General features: G+C 47.7%; 1 protein-coding gene across 1 annotated transcript in view; it reads left to right on the top strand.

Moving 5' to 3' along the window:
* Positions 1–19,453, top strand: part of LOC144139472 (uncharacterized) — a 33,916-nt gene that overhangs the window by 1,713 nt on the left and 12,750 nt on the right. The window contains exon 2 of the mRNA XM_077671807.1: positions 15,696–15,877. Within this exon, the coding sequence (XP_077527933.1) occupies positions 15,696–15,877 (182 nt within the window). The remainder of the gene's footprint in view (positions 1–15,695; positions 15,878–19,453) is intronic.

The following is a 19,453-nucleotide window of genomic DNA, read 5'->3' as shown; positions in this document are numbered from 1 at the left end:
CAAACCGGTATTAAACGTGCGTATTTAAAACGCAGTAAAAATCTGTCCTCAAATATGTAGATGACCGTATGCTGTTTGTTGATTGCACCTGTTTTACCGGGTCTATGATTAATGTCTTAAGGCTGTTTAGACAAGGAAGCAAATGCCTGACTTTATTGCCTGACGTTCCCAAGTATGAAGTGAGAATTCCTTGACCAGTTGCAAGTTTAAGAAGGAAAATGTTGCTGGACGTATTCCTCCCGATTTGTAAAACAACTTTCGTGTTCTTATTCGGCGTATTCACAGATTGCTGAGAAATAAGAAAGAAAGAAATTGCTCAGAAATACTTTGTAAGCTCGATCGAGTCTGAACGCCGAAACTGATGCAGCACCAGGCGCTACGCGGATTAGGCCGGCCAGCTAGCTCGCTCTGTTAGAGCGTCGTGCTAATAACGCGAAGGATGTAGGTTTGGTCCCTGCGGGGGCCAGTGTTTTTCTTATTATGGTACAATTTTTTTGCACCGTTTTTAAAATAATACTTAAGGGCGCTACACGGATGTGGTTTATTGCTCTTTATACTGTGCAGGTTCGGGGAAAGAATTGTTAAGTGGAGTTAAACAAATGTCGGTGAGGTCATCAGTCGAAAGCTTCTTCTTCCAACTACATACCGGAACGCTACCCGCCAGTCCATGGCTGCGGGAGAAATGAATATTTGTAGGGAGGTCAGTGAATTGTCGACATTGTGGTAAACTGGAGACCATGGAACACATTTTTTTCGACTGTTCTGACACAGTCGTCCACTGGGACATTCCCCAGCGGGCACTAAAGAAAGGTCTGCCGGTATGTCCGTACGGAGTATGTTTTCTTCCAAACGTAATGATGGAGGCATGCCAATTGACATTTTCATAGCCTTGAGCCTGCGCAGTCGCTGGAAACCTCGTATGGCCCTGTGAGATGCAGACCCGGATGCACGACCGGCTAAGGAGTAGTTTAGTGAAAGCAGTGCTTATATCAGAGATGTGATGAACAACCTGACTGGGCTAACAGCTTGGATCAACAAGCTAGCCTGAAACGCTTTTAATACGCACCACCCGTACCAGCGGGAGAGGTTTTTGTCATTATCTTGTGTTGAACCGCCATTCTTTTGTTTTTTGTTCACTGTACCAAGCCGCTAATAAGGAGAAGTAACCCGGCCCCCGAGCTGAGTTGGTTAGAGCGTCGTGCTAATAACGCGAAGGTCGTAGGTTCGATGCCTGCGCGGGCCAGTGTTTTTTTTTCTTTTGGCGCTATACTAATTTTCGCTCACCACTTTTCTAATTACCACGTGAGCAGGCTGCGCTCCTGTGTTCACGTCGTACATGTTACGCATACGACATACTGTCAACGTAGTTTCCAAGCTTGAGCCTGAAACTCGGCATTGATTCAGCATAGCAGTGCTGAACAGCTGTATATGAAAATCCTGGTCATACAAAACAAAATGATTTTACCTTAGAAGCCACACACTGCACTCAAATACACTAAATCAGACATTAAAGGAAGAAAATACAGACCGAATAAATCCAGTTGGTGGCACTAAGAATGCAGCCTGAAAGACCACGGAAGGAAGAGAGAGGGAGAGGGAGAGAATAAAAACGGTTTCTTAACAGTAGCTGCGAGATACGACCACAAACGCTGAAATTGTGGGACGCGTGACGTATCAAGAGGAGGCACAGCAGCCAATCATTTCCCTTCCCAAACGGCGTTCATCCGAATCTGAGCACTGATGGGACGCGTGCTAGGCGCGCCTTCGCTTGATGTTTCTTTGGACGGCAGTTCCTTAAGGACGATGTCGCTGCCCCTACCAGGGCTGCTCACTACAGCTATCTCGCTGCTCGTTTTTCCCGTTGCGTTTGCTTTTACAGGCATTTAGTGGCGCTCAGCTCCTTGTTATCTCCGACGTAAATTTTTGTTCTTTGCTGAGCACGAGGTCGCGGGTTCGATTCCCGGCCGCGGCGGCCGCTTTTCTGATGGAGGCGAAAAGCAAAAACGCCCGTGTGTACGAGATTTCGGCGAACGTTAAAGATTCCCAGGTGGTCAAAATTAATCCGGAGCCCTCCACTACGGCACGCCTCATCGCCTGCGTTGCGTCGGCGCGTTAAACCCCACAATCAATCAATTTTTTTCTTGCGGCGTTTTCAATAACACATATATTGTATGGCATGCAATACCATTCGTACCATTCCATTTCGGAAAACTTCACCAAGCTTACCTATGTACTCAAGCCGTCATAAAATAATAATACACTAATCCCTCGTTATAACGACGTGAGCGGAACGGCCATAAAGTTTGTTATAAGCAGTATTTCGATATAAGAGTCCACTCGAGAAAAGGTAAAGTAGTTGAGCTTTAATTGTACCACAACTGCAAGGAATCAAATCACAATGTATTCAGTGAAGCAAAGCTTTATTCAGGTGCAAAAAAGGCAGTGACGTTTGGCTGTTTCAAGTTCTTGCCGGGCACTGGCAACCCCTGCTCCAATTTGACCAAACATTGCATGAGTGCATGGTCGGCGACCATAAAAGTGGCAGAGGCTGTGGCTGATTTACAGGGGGGCGTGCGGGCGTCATGGAACGCTACGCGAGTTTGCGCTGCAAATGCCTTGGCTCGAGTCTGAGGTGGTGTTTGTCGCACTCAAAAAACGATTAACCGCTCATTCTGGGTACGCAGCGCAATCATGAAAAGTGACCTGTTTTGCACTAGGGGCTTTGCATGATCATTGGAAAATTTTTTTTCGAGGTGTACAGCAGTGACGTTTGCAAAACAACAATTTTTTGGCGCTCCGTTGTCGGCCACAAGGCTAATTCTACGGTTCGAGTGTAGGTGTTCACGCAGCGTCGCGTCCACGCCATTGACATGTCTAGGAACAAAATTCAGTGATCCTACCACGCATTCGGACCGTTTGTTCAAAGTCGGATGGCGTGAATCGAGCATGAGCGGCTCGAGAAAATCGCCGGGCAAAAACCAGATTGCGTTGACCCGCCATGTTGGCAGCCTGACTCGCCGCTGGGTCACCGCCAGGTCGCCGCTGCTCGGCCATGCCTCTGCTCACCACTTCGCTCTAAGCGGGTTAAGCTCTTCGTGCACTTCGAGTAATGCGGCCTAAAATGCATGCGTTTGGTTTGGGACCAGAAGAAATTTCGAATAAAGCGATATTTCGAGTAAAGCCGGTTCGTAATAACGAGGGATTAGTGTAATAATAATAATAATAATTATAATAGTAATATAATCAATCAATCAATCAATCAATCAATCAATCAATCAATCATGTTTATTTACGTGCCCAGGAACAGCCTGAGTGCTGGCGCACGTGAAAACAAAATACAAGAAACATATAGCAAGAAACAAACAAGCGACAAGACACACACAAATTGAAGTAGTGAAAATGACAGAAATAAAGCACAGGCGGAGCCTGGGTACAGGTAAAAAATAAAAAAACGAGATGCCTATGTTGCTCTGCGTGTCGTAAAGGCCACACGACAGGTAGAGCAACAAACTTTGACAGTAATACAACAAAAACAACAGCAAGAGTGTATAGACGAATGATAAGACGAACAAATGACAGTCAACAGTTTCAAAAATAGGCAACTATCAGTTGGATAGACACAACCGCAGAGAAACCAAATTCTAGAAAAAAAATGACAGATATATCCTAGATGTTTAACATACTACTACTACTACTACTACTACTAATAATAATAATAGCAATAATAATAATCAATCAATCAATCAATCAATCAACCTTTATTTTTGGTGCCCAGGAACAACCCTAGGGTCTTGGTACTGGTACACCATATACAAGCATTCATAAAAACAAACTAAAATCAAGACAACACAACACAGAAAACCATATATATGAAGGAAACAATAAGGTAAAAATAGTTACAGAGATCCCAGAAAGCAAAACAGCAAAAAAAAGGAAGCCTAGTGTTAGAAGCCATGACACCCGGCCAGCAAAAACGTTGAAGGCACGTGAAAAATTGAAAATACACAAGCAAATACTCAATGAACATGACGGAGATAGGTTATACACATAAAACAAAGGTTTGGTAACAAAATGTTAGGAAGTTTCAAAATGGAAAAACGAAGTTCAGCGTTACAAGCACTGACACTTAAACCGACAGAAATAATAATAATAATAATAAAATTATTAATAATAACAATCCTTTATTTTCTGTGCCCAGCAACAACCCTAGTGTCTTCGTACTGGTACACCATATACAAAACATTCATAACAACAAACTAAAATCAAGACGACACAACACACGAAACCATATGCATTACAGAAACAATAAAGTAAAAATAGTTACAGAAATCTCAGAAACTAACAAATAAAAAAAAAAGAAACAGGAGGCCTAGTGTTGCAAGCCATGACACTCGGACAGCGAAACGTTCAACGCACGTGAAAAAAGGGAAATGTACAAGTAAGTACTCAATGAACATGACAGAGATAGGTTATACGCATAAAACGAAGGTTTTATAACGAAATGTTAGGGAGTTTCAAAATGGAAAGAAATTCAGCGTTACAAGCACTGACACTCAAACCTACAGAAATTTAAGCAACGCAAAACTAGGAAAAGTGAATAACAAACAAGCAAGAAAATGATTTGCCTAAAATAATACGCACATAAATTTGGAATAACGTAAAGGCACTAAAGCTACACCAGTTTTTGTGTCATTAGAGAACAAAGGAAAAGGGCTCTGGAATATATCAACACGATCGGAATATTCATTTAGGCACATTGTATTCTGCAGATGCACGAGCGTCTTCTACCTAAAGCATCTGTTCTAAAAGTTCGAAATGTTAGGAAAAGTTTGTTCGGAAAGTTGACATTGATTATTGTAAATTAGAAGTCACACAAAATATCACCATTAAGAAGTTTTAAAGAAAGATAATATCAGCTCGCATTCGTCGACACTAAAGGGAAGGAAGACTTTTCAGAAAAGGCAAACTGCCGTTTGCGTCTTCTGGCACATGACGGAAACCGTACTTATAGATAGAAAGGAACCTATTTTGAACCCTTTTGATACGGCCACTATTGGACTTGCAAGTTCCATTCCAAACAACAAAACCATATTCAAGAAGAGGTAAGCAGAGAGCCGAATACAACTTTAAGAAAGGAAGAGGACCTTTAAACTCTCTAGAATACCTCAAGCAGCACCCAGACATAGAAGAGAGCGACGGGTGATTTGTATAACGTCCGAAGAGAAAGTCAGAGAAGAATCAAATAGTACTTTCAAGTTCCGAATTTCTGTCGCCCCCGGCAATGCAGTGCTTGCAGTTTTATAGGAGCTGTTGAGTTTTTATAGTATAGGAGACAACTTTCGTTTTTGAGGGGTTCACAATTAGGTCGTTTTTGGTGCACCAATGATGGAATTACACGATATCAGCCTGAAGATAAGTACAGTCGTGAACATTACGCACTTTTCTAAAGATTTTCATATCATCAGCAAAAAAGGAGGATTTTGAATTTCAGAAGCAACATCGTTAATTAAAATGGAAAAAAGAAGGGGACCCAGAACGGAGCCCTGGGGTATACCACTAGTTGCTCTGTACCTAAATGAAGTTTGACCGTTAACACTTACATAGAAATATCGGTCCTGGAGATAGCAACGTGTAAGACCCACCAAAGAAGCGTGGACATCTAACAGAATGAGCTTGGCAAGCAATAACGAGTAGTTGACTATATCAAAGGCCTTGCTCATGTCATAGTAGACCCCATCAAGCGGCCTTCTACCAACGATTGCTGGGACAGCCTGCTCCATGAAGCACGCGAGGTTTGTGGAAGTTGAACGACCACGCATAAAGTCATGTTGATCAGGAATGAGGACGTGCTTAAGTAAGAAAGACAAGACCATATGACGAGATAACTCGAATATTTTAGAGGCGGAACAAAGCATCGAGACTGGCCTATAGTTTATGGCGTCAGTTTTTGGGCCTGACTTGAATACAGGTAATACGCGAGAGATTTTCCATGAGCAAGGGAACGTGCCAAACCGGAGACAGTTATTAAATATGGAAGTGAACACAGGAACGAATATATTTTTGTGACGAGATGCCAAATCAATCCCCCGTGCACGGGTATGTGCCACGATGTCAGGCGCGCTGATGATGAGAAGGCAGCGGGAGTGCGAGAAGCGGGACGGAACGGCGACATCGGCTCGAGCTCGGGGCCGCGCTTGGAATCGCGAAGAAACCCATTAACGGCGCCCGTGCTACCGCGACGGGACGTCGACAGCTCTTGCCGGGGCTACAGGGCCATCGCCACAGCGCCGTATACCCGTGTCTGTCGCTGCGCCGGGCATCCGCGCCTTGCGCCGGGTCGCCTGGTCGTCGGGCCAACCAGGAGGGGGCCGCAACCTCTTCGGGCAGACCACCCGTTGGATCCACCCCACTACCTGTGCCTGCAGCCGCTTCTACCGTGCCTGGCGCTACTGGACCTCATCGGACGCTGCGCAGCAACGTGAGCACGTTCGGTTGGCATCAGGCGCTGACGCCGCACCCGACTAAGGTTACTGGACTAGCGTGACTAGGACTGACAAGGACTGCTGTCCTCTTTCCTTTCTCCCAGTCTTATTATTTGTTTTTTTTCTTTCGTTCCGCGCACCACGTGTCTCACGTTCCGACAATACAACCACCGCATTCTTCATCCATGCCATGTCTCCGACCCTTATGACTTCTGGCACGTGTCTCGGCTAACCCGAAATCTCATCACAACTGGCGTCCGCGAGAGGACCTCTCAACAACATCTAGAGAGGACGACGAGATTTGCGCCAGAGTTGTTCCGGCCTGAGAAGCGAAATGGAGGTTGAAAAGCTTGTAGCAAGTGGAAAGGAGCTAGGACTCCGTGACGCCGAGCTGCGAGAGTGGGTGAAAGCGGAACAAGACCGGTTGAGAGACCAAAGGGCAGCAGAACGTGAGGTTGTGAAGGCAGCAGCAGATCTGGAGCGTGCTAGGCACGAGAACCTGCTGCTTAACCTAACGCTCCAGGAAGGCGCGCGAAATAATCCGCAAGCTGATGGCTCTGTTGCAGGCGCGGCTCAGGCAGAACCAACGATTTTTGCCAGCCCCCACAAGTTCATACCTCCGTTTGACGAGCGTAGAGATGACCTTGATGCGTACCTGCTTAGGTTTGAGAGGGTCGCGCGCGCGCAAAAATGGCCGGAGGACAAATGGGCCGTAGGACTCAGCACCTGCCTCACCAGTGATGCCCTCTCCGTGATAGGAAGGATGACGCCAGAAGATTCGCTGGACTACCAGAAGGTCAAGCTGGCTCTCCTTCAGCGGTTTCGTTTTACCCCTCAAGGGTATAACGACAAGTTCCGCCTGGCCAAAGCTGAGAATGGAGAAACCGGAACCCAGCTTGTTTCCCGCCTCTCTGGATATTTCGACCGGTGGTTGGAGCCGTCTGGGGTGCCCAAGACATACGAGGCAGTACGCGACAAGATGATCGCTGAACAATTTCTACGGTGCTGCTCCTCCCAGCTGGCAATCTTCATCAAGGAGAGGGAATGCAAGTCCACAAAAGAGATCGCCGAAGCATGTGACCGCTTCCTTGAAGCTCAGAGGGTCGCAAACCTGGGCAAGTTCCGGGACGAAAGGAAAGAGCCCCATGTCGACACCCCTACCAAAAGAGGCCCCACATGTTTCATCTGTGGCAAAACCGGACATTGTTCTCCTGACTGCAGGATAGCAGCCCGGGCTGCCCGCTGTGAAAACTGCGGAAAACGGGGGCACAAGACGGACAGCTGCCGGTCCAAACCGCCAAATAACAAACAGGTCTCCGCTTGCACTTTTGCAAAACGCCCTTGCAGAGGAGTGAATACGGACACTGGCGGCAAAGGCAAACGCAAACTGGCCCCCACACATTCAGGGGGTGAAGAATGCGAGCTCCAAAAAGGAAGCCTGGCAAGCAGCATGCCTGTGGCCACCGGCCAGGTCTACGGGCGGTTGGTTTCCGTTCTACGAGACACCGGCTGCGACTCCGTCATCGTGCGTCGGGAACTTATTCCAAACAGTTGCCTCACAGGCCAGGCGTCGACAGTCCTGTTCGTAGACAACACCACGCGGCGCCTTGAGGAGGCATACATTTACGTGGACACGCCGTATTTCACAGGACACGTTCTGGCGAAATGCATGGCCGACCCCCTGTATGATCTGATACTGGGGAACATACCTGGTGTTAGGGATCCCAACAGTCCTAACCCTGCATGGAAGCCAAAGCAACCAAGGCATCCAGCAACTCCAGCGGTGCTCGGTGGAGAAGCACATCCTTCTTCGGCCGACGAGAACACCAGCCGTGTCCATCAGAAGGTACAGCGTAACCGGCCGGCAAGTCCCATCATGTTCGCCGGGGTTACCAGAAAAGAGATGCGGCAACAGCAGCAGCTGGACAAGACTCTGGCCAACTGCATGAAGATGGCAGCGACAGAGTCGTCTTCTGATAAGGAGAACCCCTGCAAGTTTGTTTGTGAAAAGGGGCTGCTGTACCGTCGGTACGCGTTACCATCTGGCCGCTTCAACCAGCAACTTGTTCCACATCCTTTCAGAGAAGCGGTCATGAGGAAGGGCCATGAAGGAGTCCCAGATCATCACCGATTTTTAAAAACAACTAAAAGAATCCTCCGGGAGTTCTATTGGCCAACCAGTTACGCCGACCTCCGAAGATTTATGAGGACTTGCCAGCCATGCAAGACGGCAAATCCGAAAATCGAGGTGAGCATTGCTCTTTCGAGAAAGATGCCTACTGTTGGCCTGTGCGTAACAGAAAGTCTGCTTTCAAGCAAAACGACAAGCCCGTAGCGCACCGACAGGCCACGCCGAATAGAAGCATCTGTGCTGTGAGGTCAACCTGTTCAACCTTGTTTTGACGTCTCGGCAGTGTTGCGTTGTCCAGACGATGCTCACTGCCGGTTCACGAAATCTGTTGACTGTGCGAACAGTGTTTCTGTTTTCCTTTTCCTCCTCACCGCATCCCGCCCACCGGTGTCATTTGAAAGTGTGTGCGGCTCCGCCCCAGCAACTTTCTGAAGCCGGGGGTAGTGTGACGAGATGCCAAATCAATCCCCCGTGCGCGGGTATGTGCCACGATGTCAGGCGCGCTGATGATGAGAAGGCAGCGGAAGTGCGAGAAGCGGGACGGAACGGCGACATCGGCTCGAGCTCGGGGCCGCGCTTGGAATCGCGAAGAAACCCATTAACGGCGCCCGTGCTACCACGCCGGGACGTCGACAGCTCTTGCTGGGGCTACAGGACCATCGCCACAGCGCCGGATACCCGTGTCTGTCGCTGCGCCGGGCATCCGCGCCTTGCGCCGGGTCGCCTGGTCGTCGGGCCAACCAGGAGGGGGCCGCAACCTCTTCGGGCAGACCACCCGTTGGATCCACCCCACTACCTGTGCCTGCTGCCGCTTCTACCGTGCCTGGCGCTACTGGACCTCATCGGACGCTGCGCAGCAACGTGAGCACGTTCGGTTGGCATTATGCGCTGACGCCGCACCCGACTAAGGTTACTGGACTAGCGCGACTAGGACTGACAAGGACTGCTGTCCTCTTTCCTTTCTCCCAGTCTTATTATTTGTTTTTTTTTTCTTTCGTTCCGCGCACCACGTGTCTCACGTTCCGACAATACAACCACCGCATTCTTCATCCATGCCATGTCTCCGACCCTTATGACTTCTGGCACGTGGCTCGGCGAACCCGAAATCTCATCACAATTTTCATATGTTTTTAGAATGGCAGCAGGAATACTATCTGGCCCACAAGAAAGCGAGCGCTTTAGCCGCTTGATGCTGGTCCGCACGATGTTCTGATCTAGTTGGAAACAACCAGAGTTACCGATCTGGTGTAAAGGGACGCTGCTGTTATCACTACCACCACCGATTCGAAAAAAGAAGAAAACTGACGAGCAAAGCAGTTGGCCACCTCCGCAACCTCATTGCCATTGGAGTTTAGTAAACGAATAGATTCTTTAGTTTTACTAGATCTAGAATGAATGTACTTCCAGAAGGCTCCCGGTTGATGAGTTGCTTTAGGTTTTAGGTTGCGTGTTTCTAGAACTTAAGGAAACGGTGGGGCATTGTAGGACGGCAATAGGAAATAGAAAGAGGAAGATGAAATCTGTCGGGTATTACTAAAGAACAATCAGAGCGTGACACACTAACGTCATCAAAGTTCGAAAAACACAGGTCCCGAATGTTTCCACTGCAGTTTTCTATGTGATTACGCTGTGCCTTGGAAGTGAAACACGAAAAATCTAGTAATCTATTGCCCTTCTGCTCAATGTGGTGGTTATAGTGGGTTAGATGGCTCCACTGTACGCCAGGAGCGTTGAAGTCTCCAAGGAGGAGTACCTTGCGGTTGCAATGAGTAATAAGCTTCTGTTCAATGGAGGAGATTAACCGATAGAACACGTCAGGAGCTACATCAGGGGGAATGTAAAGAACACCAACTAGAAGTTTTTCAGTTTTAGAGAGAGGAATTTCAACCCAAACAAACTCATCTGCGTTCTCACTATCACTACGTAGCACACGGGAGAGATTTGTTGACGGCAAGAAGGACCCCACCCCCTTTTTGTTTGCTTCCCGTCAAGGCCGATCCCTACGATATACATGGTAATTTTGAGGGAAATAATCACCGGACAGGATGTCAGGGCACAACCAAGTTTCAGAGATAGCTATTAACGGGAAACAAGAAGCCAGAACATTACCGAAGAAGTCAGTTGCCTTGGTACTAAGACCGCACACATTCTGATAAAACACATCTAAAGTAGTCATTATTGTTTTTCTTATGTGATGCGCTCAGAGCTGTGAAGCATGCCTTCGCGAAACATGCCTCGAAACTGCTTAAAGAGGCAGTCTTTCGGTCAAAGAGCGGGGTCATTCATGCGCTCGAAAAACTCTTCACTAAGGGAAATATAAAAGAATGCGTACGGGTCAAATTTAGCCTTCAGTCGCCGGCAGCTCGAGGGCGAGACACCCGAGGTTGACAGATGGGCATAAGACTAGCAGAGGTGGTGGACGCAGAAAGCTCTAAGACGAACATAGCTTTGGGGCGCTTCGGCTGCGGAACCACGTCGAGTCCATATGTGTCCGATGCACCTACACATGCCCGGCTTCGGTGCTTCTTCTGAATAGTAGACGGGTCACAGTCAAGCTGAGGCACAGAATGCATGGGGGAAAGTGGGTACGGAGTGGGAGGCAGTGCCGCAGAAGCCGAAGACACCGACTGCAGCGGAACCGACGTAGCCGACGGCAACATTCCCTTGTTTACAACTTGGGCGAAAGAAGGCTTCCGCAAGCTGTGACACACTCCTTCCTGCAAGGCGGCGTGGTGGTGAAGTAATTAATAATAGTAATAATAACAATAACAACAACAACAACAACAATAATAATAATAATAATAATAATAATAATAGTAGTAGTAGTAGTAGTTAACGGTTGGTGTTATGAGAACGCGATGTCAGTCTTTCTTGTGTATGCCTTTTTGGATGTGTTGATGAAGAGTTTGTTGCATGAGTACCAATGCGAAAAGGACGGGACTGTTCTCTGGAGAGCGGAACAGCTGGCAGAGTTCGAAAGAGACTTAAATATTTTTACATCATCAGGATATAAAAGAAAAAAAGTCATTAAACCTGTTGAGAGATCATTTATAAAGATTGAGAAGAGAAGTGACCCGAGAACTGAGCCCTTAGGGACACCACTGGTGGCCTCATAGGAAAGAGAAGACTGTCCATTTACAAGTACGAAACATGACCTAGGCCATGACTTAGGTCATGTTTCGTATTGTAAACAACATTTACGTGGACTTTTTGTGATTAAGTAATCTCTGCACGTCGGCACGCCCTTCCTACTTTGGAAATAAGCACCCATTCATAGCAACACTCTCAACAATTGTGAAATTCGCCGAGCGCACCTCGCCGCCACTCGCGAATCGCACGGGCACCAGCGAAGGCCACGGCGAGAAACGCGTTCTAAGGACAGCCATGCCGAATGACGCCCCGCTTGCCAATATGACCGCGCCCTGGGCGCCGGGGTGCAAACGGTCTAAAGAACTGAACACCCATTTCAGGAAATGTGTTTTTTTAGACATTGTCCAGACCAAATTAATCGGCACCGTTTCTGACGTCGAGAACCCGATTTGAACGGGGCCCACATAAAAGAGGCGCTCGAACGAGGGCCTTTCCATCAAATTACGAGCAGAAAACAAATGGTTTTATCCGCAAACGTATTACGTCCGTGGAACGTTATTCAAAATACGTTTCGACAAATGTATCTCCCGCATCGACGTTGCGCGTCATTTTGTGCTACTTGTTGGATTGGTAGGAGCGGAGAGGTAAAAAAGTAAAACGCCCTCCTCTAGAATACTAAGGCCCGAAAGCTTCTGCCAACTGTCTCAATTTTACGCTACCACTGTCAGTATTCGTGGGTATTACTCGCACAGGGATTAACCGTGGATGCGTGCGCGTAATGTCAATATTTCATTAAGATTTTTTTACAAATTCACTGACCGGATTCTAGAGCTCTAGTTTAACTGTGGTTCAATATAGAAGCAATTTTCCGTGAATTTTACACACGGCGGGGCATCGTGCTTTACAAGAAAGAGAATCGACAGGCTTTGGCATTATTGCGGACCATATATGGCTCATTGCGAGCCACGAGCGCTTGACATGCGTTTTTGCACATTGTGAGTTATTATATTTCATAAATTTTTTCACATTAGCAAGTGATTGAGAAGCGGCGTCACTATACAGTACCAGCACAAAAGAAAACATTCATCAAGTACGCCAATAATGCTTCGAGCATCGATAGTTAGGCATTTAGGCTTGTAGTCATATTGCTGGCGTATTGGGCCTAAACGCTAGTTCCCCCCCCCCCTTTCTTGCAGAGGCAGAAGTCTTATCTCACCCGTTCTAGGAACTTTCAACTTCTAAAAATCCGCTATGCCTAGTAAGCATTTCCATCCAAGGAAGCCTCAACCGAGAAACGCCGCAACACTGCGGGCGTATAACTATTAAATGGGGGCCATGAAGACAAAATACAGCTTTGTTTCAATCCAAAGAACTTCATTTTCGTAGCTAACGCAACTCCATTCCAGCAGCGAAAGACATTTTTTAACCACAAAACCCAAGAAAAACTTTCAAGTTTTTGAATTTTGCGTCATAGCGACATAGACTAACAGGGCAGAAGTAACGTAATAATTAACAAGGTATAAGTGCGAGCTAGTTGGTACTCCATTTAGAACACGGTTAAGCGCAGCAAAGAAGACGAAGGACGTGGACGACAAGGGCCGGCGCATGTCCTTGCCTTCTACGCGGTGTTGTAAAAGGGTAACGTAACATGCACCAGCACTAAATATGGTTATCAGTGTGTTAACTGCGCATTAATATTGAAGCATTACGATCAAACGGAACTAGAGGCCCCTCTACAATCTCCTAGCCTTGTTTCTTTCCCTCCAGTTCAGTCAGGATGACCAGCTTGTATACGCTTCGAGCGCGGCCTGTAGGGGCGCCACTGAAATCCCCCTAGCGGCCCGTTTTGAAAGCAGGCGCGGGAGTCTCCGTACCGCTCCCCACTGTTGCCGCTGCTTTTGCGGCACGTACACGACTGGGATTTAGCGTTTCCGGGCGTTGGAAATTCATGTTTCTGTGGAGCAGTCACTGTGTTCGCATATGGGGTGTGTTTACGAGAGTGTAAATACTTCTGACGCGATATTAGCGTGGTATATTCGGTCTGTATAAGCGCCAGGTGTGTACCCCAGGCCAGTGTCGTGGAACCGGCGTATGCATGGACCTGGTTGTAATTACACTGCCCTGATTTTACTAGCAGTGTCTACGCGTAACCACCAGTTCCTCAGATGTTCATGCTACGGGTATACACTACGATGTAAATCAGTTTTGTGCGCTTACATATTCAGCGGAACACTCATACCTGACAGCAAGCCAGTTACTTTTGCAATAATATACCTCAGATATTGATCACCACCATTTACAAGCACGTGTGTGTTTTTTCCGGAATATTCAACGTGAGTAAGATGGATAATGCAGAACTATACTCGGGGATCAGCGCACGACAAAGAGTCGTCTTGTCGTGAGGTGAGCGCCTGCAAACATTCATCTGCTACATATATCCTCTGCGAGCAGTGCGCAGACGGGTTTAAAATATAATCGGCGTCCGCGACTAAACGCTTCTAAATATCGTCACATGGCACAGGGTGCCTGTAGAATAAATAAGAAACTGAAATCAGAGGGCCTTATCACATACCACACTCTTCCAACGACACCTTTCATCGCTTGTGAACTGCCTACCCTGCATACTTCCAAAAATGCGTCCGCCGAACGATTAGCTGTTCGTTGAAGTCGAAAAACAAAACTAAATTGAACGCAAGACTTGTGTGTGCGATTACTAAAACGTTCATTCCTTGATTCCGTTCCGCATTTGTACACAGCGTCCCCCCGCTCCATCCCCCCCTCCTACATCTCGCGAAATAGCAGTGCATTTCGGGTATAGTTTCGACGAAGGTCTTTAGCGTGTCAGAAGCTGCACTATTTTTTTTTTTCATTTCTGTTAAAGCTATTATGTTTCTTCCGCACTTGCACAGGAGGCATTTTTCCATGGTTTCATATTATATTGCCTTGGTTCTTCCTATAAGGCGTGTGTGGGCACATATTTAATTGCGTACAGCCTTGGAATATACTTAACATTTTCGCATGGTTTATATTCTTATAAAAGGCATAAGTTATTGTCCGGCATTGGCTAATCACATTACCCGAAACATATTTTTTCTGCGACGTATATATTTGAAGCGAAGCCGCATTCGCTGCCCACGCTGCAAAATGAAGCCAACCTCTCACTCTGCCAATATTAGATCTAAACGAGGCGACAGAGAATTAATTTGTTCCTGACGTATTTTGAGGTGACAGGGGTGATATGCTGCTACCGTCGGCGACGCCCGGAAGAGCGCCGACGATGCGCGCAGAATCACGTCCCCGGGTAGCTCTTGCAGGCGATCGCGTGCTCTGCGAAGACGCAGCTGCTCTTGAAGTGACCTAAACGTACTGTTTGCTTATAGACGTCCCCATAACAAGTTTTTTTAGGGCGCGGAAAGGCGAAAAGAAGCGAAACAGAACCAAAACAGTGCACGAGCCCCTATCAGGCACGCAGCGCACATGGCGTCAACGCCGCTGAGAAGCTGTGGCAGGCCGCGCAGTGATCGCGAAGCGCGAGGCGTATACCAGCGTCTATATTGGCCGTCCGTGCAGGCACCATGAATGGTGTCCTGAAATAAGGACACCCCTCCGCAAATTTTTTGCTAAGAAAGAAGTTTGCTCTCTCTCTCTCTCTCTCTCTCTCTCTCTCTCTCTCTCTCTCTCTCTCTCTCTCTCTCTCTCTCTCTCTCTCTCTCTCTCTCTCTCTCTCTCTCTCTCTCTCTCTCTCTGTCGGCGGAGGCTTAGATCGGCGGCGGTCAATCGCAGCAGCAAGATTCCGGCGTAAACTTTCGGGAAGTGGCCAGGGAGTCGTCACTGTTGAATATGTTTTTGTATATATCGATTATTTATTTTACGTTGGCGATAAAATTGGTGCGTTTTTGTCAGAAAACGGCCCTTTTAATGAAACTCAACGTGTATTTTATCTTGATGGCCCCTTCAACGGTCACGACTGTGAGCTCTGTCCGCTATTGCAGGCTTCGCACGGTCACAGACGACTGCAAATGCTGGTACACAGCGTTCGAACCTCTACTTCGACGAGCTGCTCGCCGTGGTCCTCAAGCAGGAGGCATCCGGCCTCGATGCCCGTCCGCTGCCGACGTTCGCCTTCGCCTTTGGCCGAGGAAACCGCCACGTTGCCAACTTCACGCGCATCAGGGTACCGTCTATCTTTTTTAGAGGCGATAGACCTTGCTGGGTCACCTAATATCGAAAATATATGGTTCGCCTGTCTGTCTGTCAGTCCGTCAATTCAGACACCCGGCCAAAAGTTAAAAACTCTTGAACAGAATTTTCACATAGGCAAAACCTTTCCTACGTAATAAATCGTGTCGATACTTGTCGATACTGTTTAGTATAAAAAAACTTTTAGGCATGTCTTGAGGGAAAATATCAATTCATTACTGGTTCTAGCAGCGTTAATATTTGCCATGGGAAATATAAATGAAGCCGGTGAAAACAACGTTTCGACAAAGATATACAAAAAGCGCTCGCGCTGGAGTGTGGACTTCGATGCGAAGTAGCAAATTTAACAATAACGAAAGGATGAAATAGATCGCGCACAAGCACTAGAACGCGGGAAATTGAATGTACATGAGCAATTCTCTTCTGTGTTTATTGTATGCGAGCAAGAAGGGAAGGCGAGAGCGTGAAAGAAGGACGGGGGAAGAGAATAGAGGCATTTACTTGGAAAGTGCAGAGGAAGCCGTTTCGATCACATCTCGGGGAAGCGATGAAATCGCGGGCAATTTTTTTGTATCTTGGAGGTATGAAAAACTAGCATATGCATCAACTTTAAAAGTTGCGCTGGTCTTAATAAATCTCCAATATTTCAAGAAGCTGGAACCCATAGACGTCCTTTGGCTCCCATCCTCCGTCATCGATTATTTGTCCGCCCCCCCCCCCTCCCCGCCTCTTACTTTCGTACGTCACACCTCCACCCAGTTATCTTTACGCATTGTTGCCTTGTACTCTGGCAACCATCTTTCTACTGGGGCCGCCTTGTTCTCAGTCCTCCACGTCACAAAGAAATGGTGTTGCGGCAATTAACCGCGGTGCCGTTTCGCAAAGCTGTACTATGATCTCTTCTACACGAATTTGTTCCGTAATCCTCGAAGCAAGTTTCCTATCTCTTAGATGGGCGGGCAGTGCATAATGAGGCTTTGGCCGCAGATTATACACCGTGGACAGGTGCTATCCTTTCGGGCATTACTATATGTGTGCACGGTAGAATTCCTAATGTGATTCTAACTTTGTAGACTGGCCTTCCTGGCAGGAAACGGTTTTAGACCGGAGCCCTTTGGCGCCCGTCCCTGGGCTGAGCCGCGTCGCCGTCGTTGTTACCGAGGGAACGATGGCAAGATCGAAGAGGGAAAGAAAGCAAAGGAGGAGGCTGTCGCGTAATTGGGGGGGGAGGGAGTTCTGCCATGGCGGCACGAGACGCTTCTCCGAAAGTATGCGGGGGGAGGGGGCAGCACGATGTGGCCGTTCGAGGCGCTCGACTACGTGACGCGTGGCAAAAACGTGAGGAGGGCGTTCGCGTGACGATGATATGCGTTCCCCTTCTACGCAGTTCGCGGTCCCTTCCTGAGACGCACTTTGCGCGCCCGACGCAAAGGCTCACCATAGATACCGTCGAGAGAACCCGCGAGTGAGTGCTGCCTCAGCGCACTGCAGCCATCAGGAGTGAGTGCTTAATTGCGAAACTACGAATGACGCAACCGGTCGTACGCTTCGTCAGCCGCTGCTGCTTAACGAGCTGCCAGAGCGGAGGCTCCGCACTGCCGACGCCAGCACCCCGAGCGAGGTCTGAACAATGACACAGGGAACCGGTGCATGTGCTTCGTCAGCCACTGCAAATACAAGTTTTCTGTAACCATACAAATATGTCCGTGTGAAATTCTTTGCCTCAACATATTTTGCGCAGTCAAAACAGCTAAACATCTGCTCCCAAATACCGCATCGGAAAGTGTTGAAATCGCCAGCCAATTTTTTATTTGTTTTGTTTTCACTCAGACCAGGCAGCACTCCGAGACTGGGTACGCTCTACTGACCCTTGGTTTTCTCCATCGTGCCTGCCAGGTGCTGACTTTTTGAGCGCTGCTTAGCCTTGGTGATCGTAATAACATGAAGGCAACCACGCTTCTGAAGATGAGGGTTAAGCGTGTCTGTCTTCTCTCCCTGTGTAACGTCTTAACACTGGTTCCCACTTCCAAAAGAAAAACTAAGCGTACGCGCCCGATTTACCATGAGTCATTAAAAGCTTTGTCCACCGCGGTATTCCATTCCAAGGTCAGTACAGGTCCGGCACTCTCGGAGCGATGCAGAACGTTAATTAAAGGAGCACTGACACGAAAAATTTATGTTACACTTTTATTGCTTTCATCGGTGCTTAATGATCTGGCCAACCTGAAGCAGCACTTCAAATACTTCAGCGCGCGGTAGATAATTACATTGAACGGCCTGAAAGTCGTTTGTTTCAAATTCCCGCGCTTTCATCCCGCACGGCGCATATCACACACTCCCTGCCTGACCTCACCGCTTTGTGCGGACGTCACCGGCGCCCGCTTGAGAGGGTGTTGTGCCCGCTCGCCGCTCGTGGGGCCACGCGCGTGAACTGACGTCACGAGTTTTTGACGAGCGCTGTTGCGTCACTTCTTTTTCCTCTCCTGGAGTGATGTCACGCTGATGTCCATTTGCTGAGTGCCGCTCCGCGCGCTACTCAGTCGGCGCGACAAATGAGATCCAATTGAACTATGTTCTTCGCGTCACAGGCCGCTCATATTTCAGCCAGGGTATTCTTTTGAGTGAAGGAAGCGAACTGTGCAATAATATTAACGCCGAAAATTGGTGTGAATGCTCCTTTAAGCTTGAAATAGGAAGAAAGTGGGCTGGTTGGTGTACGTTAACACGCGAGGACACAGCGCAAACTAGCGGGATGCAGAGTAGGAGGCACACGCACTCAACACTGTGAGTGTGCGTCCTATTCTGGACCCTTTAGTTCGCGCTCGGTTCCCACGTGTCAAACGTGTTGATATGCCGTGCTTCCCCTATAAACCGAAGTAAAAGATACGGGAGGATAATTATTTACAAACTTTTGTGCAGCATTTGGTTGAGGGAACATTTATTTATTTATGTATTTATTTATTTATTATTTATTAGTAATAACCTCAAAGCCAATGGCATTATAGAGGGGAGTGTTTACAATCATGAGTACAACAAAACTGCAGCACAGGTAATACACAAAAAGCATACACCTTACACAAAATTAGCCAGAAGAAAAGAAAAGAAACGCAGCAAGCAAGCATTATAGCACACAACAAGGCATGGTTTATGCATTGTTGGTAGGGCATTTTTGTAAAGCGTATGGTTAACAATGGCTGCTGTTGGTGAGGGAAGGCGATTCCATTCTAATGATGTCCGTGGGAATAAACGACTGGGAACACTGTACGCTAACAAAATCGCGGGTCTTGGAAAAAATGTGTTCACATTGCTGGGGCTCGAAACCGGACGCTCGCTCCGAAACCCGCGATTGTGCCCTAGGCTACTGAGGCCGAGTAGCGGGGTTCTTTTAGCAATTGCTCAAAAGAATAGGATGTCCCAACTGTACCAGTAGATGACGCTGGCTGTGCACAGAAAGTGCCGGACTACGTATTTCCAAACGCTTCGCGGTACAGAGCACCCCCCTGACGTGCCTGTTCGCGCGATGGACAACGGAAATTGAACATGAAGAAGG

Source organism: Haemaphysalis longicornis, unplaced genomic scaffold, assembly GCF_048455015.1.
Source record: "Haemaphysalis longicornis isolate Haplotype H1 unplaced genomic scaffold, Haemaphysalis longicornis Haplotype H1 scaffold_5, whole genome shotgun sequence".
In the NCBI taxonomy this organism is placed as follows: domain Eukaryota; kingdom Metazoa; phylum Arthropoda; class Arachnida; order Ixodida; family Ixodidae; genus Haemaphysalis; species Haemaphysalis longicornis.
Note: the sequence above shows the minus strand (reverse complement) of the source record. Positions and strands in the feature narration are given on the sequence as shown.